Here is a 12,297-nt window from a genome sequence, read left to right as displayed (position 1 = left end):
GAGAAGAGACGGACAGGAGATTGAGTTCAATTTAGGGCTCCAATTCATTTATTTGAGTTGGATCCACATTTGAAGAAAAGGACTGTCAATAACTTCACTTTGCTTGATTCACAATTAACACTCTTGGCAGTCAGGAAAGTACTGGGGAAATCTGCAGTTAGGGACCTTTCCAAATTATCGAGGAGTAGTGATGTGAGTGTGAGGACTAAGATGTGTCTGATTAGTAGCTATGCATCCAAGAGCAGGACAATGAATAAGGATGAAAGAAGAAAAGTTGATGCCGGGGAATCCATGGGGATCTAGAACAAAAGTGGGCAGAGAATGATCATCTGGTTAAATTTTGTTCAAATGCAGCTTCAGACTCAGTATATTGTGGGTGAAAAGAAAAATTCTTCACAGGAATTTGAACTGAAACCAACTGGTTCAAAGCCGGGTTCAATCGTATAATTGTTGATTCAATCAATGGTGCCTAGGGAGAGAAGACTCAATAACAGCTCCAACCATTGAAGCTCAAGGGAATATTGCCCTGGCTGCCACTATTCACTTCTCACTGTGATGGTGATGTGCCAATCGTGGTAATGGGCACCCATGGTGGACAGTGTTGGCTGGAGCTTCCCGACTAAATCAAGCCTGGAAGCAGGAGAGGCATCCACTTCCAAAATGGCTTGCCTCCGGAAACTCTACGTACTAACAGTGCTCAGGCTGTTCGTTCACAGGGTCGCTATGAGTCGTCTAAGACTCGATGGCATCAAACAACAACAACAGCCACTATTCTGCGTATTATTATGTATCAATGTAAAAAGAAGGTGACAGTCATGCCTTCTGACCATCATCCCCTGGTGGCCACCTGGATCCATGAAATCCGTGGGCACTGGTGGGCTGCAGCAATTCAGTTGATCTCTTCTGGTTAAACCTAGACATATTCCCCTTGCTCTCTCGGAGGCACAAAATGCTAGTAAGTGTTGAGTTGTAGACAGCAAAAGACACAGAGACCACAGATAAATGGCCGGAGGAAGATCTCCCCTGGGAGAAGACCCTGCACACAACTTACAAGTTGGATTTGTACCCGTCCCCCTGAGAGCCTACATAGAGATCTTTTAAAAGAGTAGTTTGCACTATAATTTGATGGGGAGCTCTGGTGGCCTGGTGGGTAAAGAGTTGTGCTATCAACTCAAAGGTAGGTGGTTTGAATCCACTAGCTTCCCCAATGGAAAAAAAATGGGTACTCTTCTGTGTAATATGTTGTTGTTTGTTGTTAGGTTCTGTCAAGTCAAATATGGCTCATAGCAACCCTAAAAACAACAGATCTGAGCTGTGTCCTATCCTATGCCATCCTTACAATCTCTAAGGCCCTTGAGCCTATTGCTGCAGTCACTGTGTCAATCCACCTGGATGAGAGTTTATATATAGTCTTTGAAAGTCCACTGGAAGGTCATTTGAATTGGTCCCAATTTAATGCCACTAAGTTGTTGTCGTTGAGTGGTAAACACTGCACAGACCACTATGAAAAGAAGTGAACATACAGTGTTATATCAACATGGACTACTGAGTCTCATTTCCTCAGACCAGGAGATACATTATAATCCATAATTCCCAGTAGTAGGCAGAGAAATGATGCCATATGCCTCAGAGTAATGATCATACAGAATTGCACTGAGCAGTTGAAACACTAGTTGTTTACAATGTGATGGGATACCAGACCATTACTGTAAAAATAGAAGGATAACTATTAAAACCTAGACAGGAACTCAAGGTGGGGGGAGCAGTGGGGTGAGGATAGGTAGGGGTGAAACCACAGGACTGCACAGTTCAGTGGGTGGAGGAAGGGGGAGAAGCAAATGGCAAGGATTTGGGTGAAAAACCAGGGTAATGGAGGGCAAGAAAGATTGTATGAAAATAGTGTGAAACATAACGTATATAAACTTCATAAGCAAACCAATTAAAAAATGTAAAGAAATAGTTTTTAAAATGTGATGGAATGCACACCCATTTTTATCGCAGCTTTGTTCACAATAGCAAGGAGTTGAAAACAACCTAAGTGCCCATCCACAAACGAATGGATAGATAAGCTGTGGTATATTCACACAATGGAATACTACACTGCATTGGAAAACAAGGAACTCATGCAATATTATTCTAAATGGGTGACCCTGGAGGACATTATGCTAGTGAAATATCTCAGTCACAAAAGGACAAATACTGCATGATGCCACTGTTGTAAAACAAGACTGACCTCAGGGTTGAGGGGAGACTGAGAAAGATGGGTTCAATAATGTATACTGCATTGAAACAGATGAGGGAGAAAACTGCTTAAGAGGGATGTGTGATTAGGTATTTTTGTCATGACAGGAGTCCAGAGCGAAGGCTGCATAGTGGAGTGGACCTGGGGGAGGGATTGTAAAACAATGAAAGAATTTTTCATTTACTTTTCCAAGAGGGTAGTGTACTAGGGGGCAGGGGCTTAGGGGGGGAGAAAAGTGCAACAATGAATGAATGGAAATCCAAAGTGTCTGTAACTTTTCATTGAAATTAATAATAAATTTTTAAAAAATGTGATGGAATGTAGACGGAGATGCTGGCTTACATGCCTCTGTGAGCATGTGCCCATACGCAGCATGAGAAGGGCCCCCACTAGATAAGGAGCTCTTGCTGCACCTGAAGATGTCAAGGTTTCATATCTGATCCCTGTTACCTAAAAAAGGGTATCAGGTGGCCACTAGTTGCTCTGATACAATCAGTCTGGAGACTTAAAGTGCCCCAATCCAGGTCATAGTCTTCATAATTGCTTGCTATGTATCAGAGATCTGGACAATGACTAGGCTTGGTAGAAAGAGAATTGATGCCTTTGAGCTGTGGTGCTGGAGAAGAGTATTGACTATACCGTGGGCTGCTAGGAGAACAAACAGGTTCGTTCTAGAGAGGATGAAGCCAGGCTGCTCCTTGAAGACGAAGACTCTGAGGCTCCGTCTGACATACTTTGGGCATGTATCAAGGAGGGACAAGTCTTTGGAGAGGAACATCATGCTTGAAGGGGTGGAAGGATGGAGAAAGAGAGGGAGATCATTGATGAACTGGATTGATACAGCGACTGGGGTAGTGAGGGTAGGTGCATTGGAGACAGTAGAGTTGACACAGGATAGAGCAGGTTTCAGGGCTATTGTACATAGAGTCCCTATGAGTCGTAAACGACTCAATAACACATAACAATAGTAGTTGCTCTGATGGCCTAGTGGCAAGAAATTGTGCTTCAGTCCTGAAGGTACATTGCTTAAGTCCACCAAACAACCCAAATTAAAACAAACAACTTGAGTAGGTAATTTCTTAAAAAAATATAAATGAGCAACAACTTCTGAAAAGAAACTCGATATCACTAGTCATTCTCTCACTCATTCACCTCTACCAAAGCCCTCCCCTGGAGCTTCCTGTGTGGAGAGTGCAGCTCAACTCAACTCATGGCCATCGTGTCAGAACCTACTCCTAACTGACCTTCCGAAGGGGTTTCAGAGGCATGGGAGCTCTGGTGGCTTAGCGGTAAGAAGCTAAACTGCCAACACGAAGGCGTGCTGTTCAAATCCACCAGCTGTTCCACCAAAGAAAGATGGGTAGTGCCCTCCCATGCCATTTCCTGCTTCTGAAAAGCCACGGGAGGGTGAGCTCTGGGTCACTTCACACTCCACAGTACACAACAACAAACGGCATGGGAAGAGATTGTCCATCTCTCTAAGAACAGCTGGTGGATTTGAACTGCCTGCTTTTGGGTTGGCGCCAGAATTCCTTGGCCGCTGCAGCTCCCTGGGCTAGGAGAGCAGGCATGTGAAAGAACATGGCCAGTCAGATGGCCTGAGTCCTTGGCTTACTCTTTTCAAAGACTGCGATGCACTGACTGACCATGCACCAAGTCTGCTTGGCGAGAGCCACTTTCACTGTGAGGCCTCTTACTTGCTTAACCAGGCCTGGAAAATGACACAGAAGCTTTACCCAGGAGTCAAAATTTCTCACTTAGGAATCTCCCCTACCACCCCACCCCCACCCCCTTTCCAATCTCTAAATGTGTTCATCTCAGGCTTCTTTACCAAGTTCTCAGATAACAGGACATACCTCAACCTCTTTTTCCAAAATGCCTTGGAGAAAGCTGGATATGTCTGGGAAAACAAAAAGGGAGACCAAGGAATTGTGAAATACAGACAAAGAAATGAGAGGATCATAATTGACAAAACAAGATCATAATCGACAAAAGTTAAAATACAAGTGAAAAAAAGTCTTAGAAGATACCCAGATCCTTCATATTCTTCTCTCTCTAACTGTCCCTAGCCAAGGGCAGGGACCAAATGGTTACCTGCTACAGACGCGGGAGATAGGGGAAGAAATGCACTGCGACTTCACTCCTAGAACCTTTAACTTCACAGTCAATGCTCCATGGTGGCCAAAAGACTCCGGGCAGCATAGCTCAAAGCAGGGCCAGAAGGTGCAGTTAGGACCACACTGCCGAGTTCTGTTCAGAGGTAGGATGGTGTCGTTATCACAACACTGCTCCCAAGGGTTGTAGATCTGGTCTCCACACTTTGGCGCTGGTTGGCACAACCACATTCCAGAGCCAATGGAAGAATCTAGGCCAATAATGTTGGTGTAAGTCCAAGGAGAACCAGGATCCCCAGAGGAAGCTCTCAAACATTGAGAGAGAAGGCAGTCACTTCACCCGACCCTCTTTCCCATCTGTGTACTCACCTGCGATGACCTTTGAACACCAAAGGAGCAGAGACACCGAAAATATATACACAGGTGCTGAAGGAGAGAGAGAGAGACAGGAAGAGGACAAATGATCACCTCAACAGTTAATAAAAAAGAAAAAGATGTCCAAAGAAAAACAAAATGTTTACAGAACTCAGCACACTATCAAAGTAGATAAAAAAAAAATAGAAATAGGAGAAAAGTTTCTCAGTATGTTAAAAAGCCATCTTCTATGATAAATCCATAAAGAGCTGTGTTGTTGTTGTGTGCTGTGTAGTCAGAACCGACCCATTGCTGACCTCCCAGTAGGTCTTCACGTGGAAGGCGATTGTTCACCCTTCTGCAGAGGAGCTGGTGGATTCGAACCGCACGCCTTTGGGAATACAGCACTGCTTCCCAACACTACGTCACCAGAGCTCCCTCTGGTGGAGCCCATAACATTTCAGGAGCTCTGATGGCTCATTTGCAAACAGAGGGAGGTCAAATTCGTTCCGTATGCAAATGGTATGATGTCATATTTGAAACAAAAAAAAAAAACTAGGAAGGAAGCGTTTTAGGTTGAAATCATTCAAACACGTTTAAGACCAGAAGAAACAGCTGTGTATTTTAGGTATCTGCTTGATTATTTAAAAGTTACTATCACCAATTCAGAGAGGAGGAAATTGAAGACTTTTACCAAATTTTTGCAATCCAAAAGTGATCAAGCATGAAATTAAGATAATTGGTAAGTGAAACACCAAAGTTAGAAACAATGAAGAAGGATAAAGAGTCAGAAAGTACAGACTTGATGACAGACACAAGGTCAGATATTTTGTACAATCAGTGATTTATTCATCACAGATAGCTTTTTTTAATTTTTTTTATTTTATTTTATTATTATGTGTGTGTGTGTGTGTGTGTGTGTGTGTGTGTGTGTGTCTGTGTACCGTCAAATCAGATCTGACTGGTACTGGAGGAGATTGTCCCTCCTTTCCCGGCAGAGCATCTGGTGGATTCGAACCATGTACTTCTGGGACTGCAGTGCAGCTTCTTGCCACTAGGCCACCAGAGCTCCCCTACAGATAGCTTTAAAAAAAATACAAATGGCAACTTTACACACGATCCTCATTAGATGGACTCCATAGGAATCATAGTGGCTACATCTATGGAAAGAATAATTGAAGAAGCTCAATATCAGGAGTCAAAACCAGGCCAGGTGCTGACTGTGGAACAGATCATTAATTACTCATGTGTAAGTTCAAAATGAAGCTTTAGAAAATTAAAACAAGTTCATGAGAACCAAAATACGATCTTGAGTCTATCCTACCTGAATTTAAAAACCATCTTAAGAACAGCTTTGAAGCACCGAACACCAATGATCAAAGACCAAATGAGTTGTGAGTTGACATTAAAGATACTATCCATCAAAAGAGCAAAAGGCCACTACAAAGATAGAGGAGAAAGAAGAAACCAAAATGGATGTCAGAAGAGACTCTGAAAATTTCACTAGAGCATAAAGAAGCCAAAACAAAGGAAAGATAAGCTGAAGTAAAAGAAATGAACAGAAGATTTCAAAGAGCAGCTCAAGAAGACAAAGCAAAATATTGTTACAAAATGTGCAGAGAGCTGGTATTGGAGAATAAAAAGGGAAGAACACATTTGGTATTTCTCAAGCTGAAAGAACTGAAAAACAAATTCAAGCTTCACGTTGCAATACTAAGAGCTGTTATGGAAGGAATCTTGAGTGAAACAGGAAGCATCAAAAGAAGATGGAGAGAACAGACAGAATCATTGTACCAGAAAGAATTGGCTGACACTGAAGTATTTCAGGAGCCAGTGTTGTAGGAGAAAGAGGGCCTGTTCCTCGGAAGGGAACATAATGTTTGGAAAGGCAGAAGGTCAGTGAAAGAGAGGAAGACCTTGAACCAGATGGATTGACACAGTGACTGCAGAAATGAGCTCAGATATGTCAAGAGATATTGCAAATGGCAGAATAAGACGAGATTCAGATCTGTTGTTCACAGGGTCACTATACATGGTATTTGACTCAACAACATCTAACAGCAATAACAATACCAACAACAATAACAACAAAATCCACAACAGAATAGAGGAAAGAGAATAGATTTGTGACGATACAAGCAGAATACAATGACAATTAGGCCGGACTTGAGGCCAGGACTGACTTACCCACAGCTCTGGGCACCATCCTTCATGACTAGCCTGCAAGGGAGGCAGTGGAGAAGTCACAGAGGAGGCTGAGACAATAACTGCAACTTAAATTAATGTGATCAGCCAGCCAGCCACACCCAAGAAACCTACATGTTGCAAGAGAAGCATGAATATTTCCTGAACAACTGAGAGAAGCATGGATATTTCTTAATAGAGAGAAGAAAAGTCATAGCTGTATGCAAGGGAGGAAAAAAAACCTTGAATAAATTTAATAGAAGTCTTCAAAAATCCACAGTGTAAATGAACAAAATATAATGGAAATTAAAGACTCTATAAAATACAATGTACATATAAAAGATCTTAATAAATGGAAAACTGTTCCCTGTTTTTAGATAGTTGTTGTTGTTATGCACCGTCGAGTTGCTTGCGACTCATAGCGACCCTATGTACAACAGCCCTAAACTCCGCTCTGTCCTGTGCCAATCTCACTGTCTCTGACACTCCCATTCCAATTATCCCAGTCACTGAATCAATCCACCTCATAGAGGGCCTTCCTCTCCTGCGCTGTCCCTCCACCCTCCCAGGCACGATGTCCTTCTCCAAGGACCAGTCTCTCCTCACAACATGTCCAAAGTATGTTAGACAGAGCCTCAGAATCCTTGCCTCCAACCCGGTTTAACCCTTTCCAGGACAAATCTGTTTGTTTTCCTAGCAGTCCATGGTATTCTCAATACTCTTCTTACCGCTGGACCAATTGGCAGCATCAGGATGGACGGTGAAGAGATTGAGATTGTACACAGCTTTAGCTAGCTTGGCTCCACAATCAACAGTCTTGGCACCAGCAGCCAGGAAATTAAAAGGCACATTGCCATGGGAAAGTCTGCTGTTAAGGACCTCTCCAAAGTACTGAAGAGCAATGGTGTCTCTCTGGAGACTAAGGTGCGTCTGATACAGGCCATGGTCTTCGCAATCACTTGTTACACATCAGAGAGTTGGACAATGACCAAGGAGGATAGAAGGAGAATTGATGCCTTTGAGCTGTGGTGCTGGAGAAGAGAAGAGTTTTTAGATAGAAAAACTCAATATTGTGGAAATAACAATCCTACCAAAAGCAATCTACATGTATAACACAATCCCAATACAGATATCAAATTTCTTTGTCAAGGAGATTGAAAGAAAAATTGTCACGTTTATTTGGAGAGGAAAGAGACCCTGAATAACAAAATGAAGTGGGGGAGATAGCACTCCCCGACCTCAAAACTCACCATACAATGATAGTAACCACAACAGCATGGTACTGGTACGATGACAAGCACATAGGCCAGTGGAACAAAATTGAGAACCCAGAAAAGGACCCAACTATCTATGGTCAGCTGATATTTGACAAGGAAATAAAACCTATCAAACAGGGAAATTACAACCTCTTCAACAAATGGTGCTGGTAAAAGTGGACTGCTGCCTGAAGAAAGCTGAAACAGAATCCCCATTTCACATCATACACAAATAGCAACTCAAAATGAGTCAGAGATCTGAGAATAAAGTCAAAACCCATAAAGTTCACAAGAGACAGACTGGGATCAAGCTTAGAAGGCCTAGACTTTGGTATAAAGACACTACCAAAGACAGCCAAAAATGCACAATCTAGAAAGATAAAATAGATGAATGGAACCTTCTAAAAATGAAATATCTGTGTGTATCAAAAACATTTTCCAACAGTGTGAAAAGAAAACCTACTGACTGGGAACAAACATTTGGCAATACCATTTCAGAAAACGGTCTCATATCGTTAAGTGTCCAGAATCCTACAGGGCTTCCAAAAGAAAAAGACTGATAACACAATTACAAAATGGGAAAAAGACATGGAAAGACTTTTCACAGAGGAAGATATTCAGATGGCCAACAGACAAATGAAGAAATGCTCAAAATCACTGGCAATAAGAGAGATGCAAATAAAAACCACAGTGAGATATGGTCTCACTCCAATAACAAGGACAAAGTTAAACAGGACAGCAAGTAATAAGTGTTGGAGAGGATGTGGCAAGATAGGAACTCTTATACACTGTTGATGGGACTATAAAATGGTACAACTACTCTGGAAGGCAGTATGATGTTTTCTCAAAAAGCTGAACATAGAAATTCCAAATGACTCAGTTATTTCACTGTTTGGAATATACCTCAAGAAAATGAGAACTGAGGCACAAACAGATTTGTACACCAATGTTCATAGCAGCATTATCCACCTTTGCAAGAACATGAAAACAGCCTAAATGTACAACTACAATTGACTGAGAAATTAGGGTACATTCACACAATGGAATACTATGCAACATGCAGGAGTAATGATTTTTAAAATCACTACCTAAACTTAGGAGGAACTGGAGTGTATTACTCTGAGTGAACTAACTCAGTCCCATGAGGACAAATACTATATAAGACCATTATTGTAGAAATAGAAAAATAACTGGTAAAAGGTATATGAGAATTCAAAGTGGGGGGAAGCAGAGGAGTAAGAATGGGTGAGGGATGCTAATCATAAGGTCACACAATATGTTTGGTGGAAGGAAGGGGTGGGTAAAGGAAATGGGAAAGATCTAGTGTGAAAAAACGATGTATACGAACTTTGTAAGTAAACTAGTATAAAATAAACATTTTATTTAATTTTTTTAAAAAAACCAATCCTAACATTGGGTTACATACTAACAGCGTTCTTTTCCTAGAAACAACCAGGTTCCTCCTTCCTCAGCTGTGAGTATGTCCAGGGCACAGCCGAACTGAAGCACATCAAGGCAAATTAATTTAACCGAGCCTGCAGGTTTATTAGGGTATTGGCTATTTACATCACTAATTAATTCCTGGGATAAAAGTTTAAGATAAAAGTGAAAGGAGGAACTGATACCATCTATTCTGGCCTTTACAGTAGCAACTATGCCAGTTTTTATTAGGAAAAGTGTTATGACTGCTTGGTTTTTGCTGGGTTTTTTTGTTTATTTGTTTGTTTAATTAATTAATTAATTTTAATGAAATTTTACAGAGACTTTGGATTTCCATTCATTCATCTTTGCACTTTTCTCCCTGCTCAACCCCCCCCCCACCGAGTTGACTCTTCTCTTTGAAAAGTTAAAAAAAAAAATTCTTTCATTGTTATACAATCCCTCCCCCCTCCCCGTTGCTCATTTTTTTCCTTTACTTTTTGGAGTTTAAGGATTATGGCCCAATCCATGCCTGAATTGCTGAGGACTCAAATGTTTGGGATCATGAAAACTTGGATGCAGCTTCCTGTCTAATCGCTTTCAAGATATCAGTACTGTCATGAGCCTTGAGCCTTAATTAATTACTCATAGACAATCCAAATTGATTAATTCATTAATTGCAATTTATCTACATTGCAATTAATAAATTCATATCATAGTATAGTGAGAAACACTCACCCCCTCAGAGCCAAATTTGTCTCTTCCTTTCGGTCTGTCACAGCCACTGGTGCAGACAGAATTCTTGGTAGCTCACCATTGCTGAGTTGGCCAGGATCTCCAGCTCTGAGAAGAGCCTCTGGGTCTTTGGCTCTGAAAAGATCCTTTGGGTCTTCAGTGTTCAGCTCAGTGTTTCCCAGTTGAAGTGGAGTGAGTTTCAAGTTAAGCTCTCTGGGGTATAAATACCTTTAGCTTGGCTACTAGATGCTACATCATATTCAACCAATAACATTCAACTTTGAGTTTTCAACCAATTACATTAGTCCCAAAGCAGCATAGGTTTGACCAATCATGTTCTATCCTTGGCAACGTGGCAGTAACCAGTCATATCTCCTTATCAAGGGTCTGCACCTGTTGTGATCAGGAGGCCCTAGGCCTCTAAGAGGCCTAATTGGACATATTAACTCTTCAGTATATTTTCACAAACATTCTTAACATAATTTCTAACAGCAAATTCCTAACATTTCTTACTTTATTTCTCACATATAGTTTAGCAGGTTCTTAACATATTTCTTACTTTATTTTTAATATATAATATAGCAAGTTAACATATTTCTTATTTTAATTCTAAAGTCTAATACAGTAAGTTCTTAACATATTTTAATTCTCACACATAACATAGCAAGTTCTTAACATATTTTCTTATTTTAATTCTAACATATAATATAGCAAGTTAATCCTCACACATAATATAGCATGTTCTTAACATATTTCTTATTTTAGTTCTAGCATATAATATAGCAAGTTCTTAACATATTTATTCTCACACATAACATAGCAAGTTCTTAACATATATTCTTACTTTAAAATTTACAAGTTACACTTTCTTAGCAATGTGGGCAGCAACAAGTTTCATTCCCTTATCAGGATTCACATATGGTGAGGTCAATATCTCTACAGCAAGTGGTTATCAGTTACATTCCCTTATCAAGGGTTTGCACTTACTGTGGTCAGTGGGGCTCTCAGCCTCAAAGAGGTCCATTTAGACATGTTAAACTACTAGTATATTTTTTCACAAATATTCTTATTTCTATACTTAAGCATCAAATTCATTATAATATTTTTCCACAGCAAACATATTTCATAATGCATTTCACAGCAAATTATAGCAATTTAAGATATCGCATAATATGTGTTACAGCAAAATTAATATATTTTCCTTACCCTTAAACTGCTCATAACAAGTAGGCAGTAGATTCTAGGTGGGCACACTCAAGAGCTCTTGAGTGTTGGGGGATATTAGTGCACTAGCTTAAATGTATCTATCCTAAAGTAAACTTACCTTGGGTTTCCTTCTCATACAGGAGGGCTGTATGAGCTAGGGGATATAGGGTTAGGGTAACATACCCAACAGTAGGAGAGACTTTTTCCCCCCATGGGCAATAATATTAGACAAATTAACTAAAGAATTATCTTTGCAACTCTTGGAGTTGGAAAAAAAGAAAAGTATATAAGATCAGTATAAATAGGGAGAGGTTTATATAATATAATATAATAAAGACCAGAAATTAGGTGGGAGTATAATTCTTAAAGGTAACCTGGGGCCATAATTCCTCAAAAAGGGAGAGAAAGGGAATCTTGAAGGATATGAGATGAACAGACAATTGTGGGAGAGAAAAAAATGTCCAGTTTTTTAGATTCTTATGCAAAAGGGGTAGCCACAGCTGGTGCCCTTGGACCAGTTTTCACCTGTGGGATCTAGTTATTTGGCCAGGTAGGCAATGACTTTATGTGAAGGACCTTACATTTGGGTTAAAACTCTGACAGCTATGGGCTGTTGTTTATTTATGTAAAGATGAAAAACTTTGGAGAGGTTGGGTAATAACAGAACAGGAGCTGCGGAGAGCTCTGCTTTTTTAACCCCCTTGGGTTTCTAAAGAAAGCTTGTATGAAAACGTTGGATTTAGGGATTTATGGAGGTTGCTCTCGGTGACAGGATTAAAGTTGTGCT

General features: G+C 40.6%; 1 protein-coding gene across 1 annotated transcript; it reads right to left on the bottom strand.

Moving 5' to 3' along the window:
- Window positions 1–4,332: 4,332 nt before the first annotated feature.
- Window positions 4,333–11,328, bottom strand: LOC102874698 (insulin growth factor-like family member 3-like). The gene is made up of 3 exons (XM_006901282.1): window positions 11,292–11,328; window positions 4,726–4,782; window positions 4,333–4,607 (listed from the first exon to the last, which is right to left on the bottom strand). Exons 1-3 carry the CDS (start codon window positions 11,326–11,328, stop codon window positions 4,333–4,335), a joined length of 369 nt encoding a protein of 122 aa, XP_006901344.1.
- Window positions 11,329–12,297: the final 969 nt, after the last annotated feature.

This window comes from Elephantulus edwardii, unplaced genomic scaffold, assembly GCF_000299155.1.
Source record: "Elephantulus edwardii isolate Elephantulus edwardi_28Jun2011 unplaced genomic scaffold, EleEdw1.0 scaffold00315, whole genome shotgun sequence".
Lineage (NCBI taxonomy): Eukaryota > Metazoa > Chordata > Mammalia > Macroscelidea > Macroscelididae > Elephantulus > Elephantulus edwardii.
The sequence above is the reverse complement of the archived record's forward strand: the minus strand, read 5'-3'. Positions and strand labels throughout refer to the sequence as shown.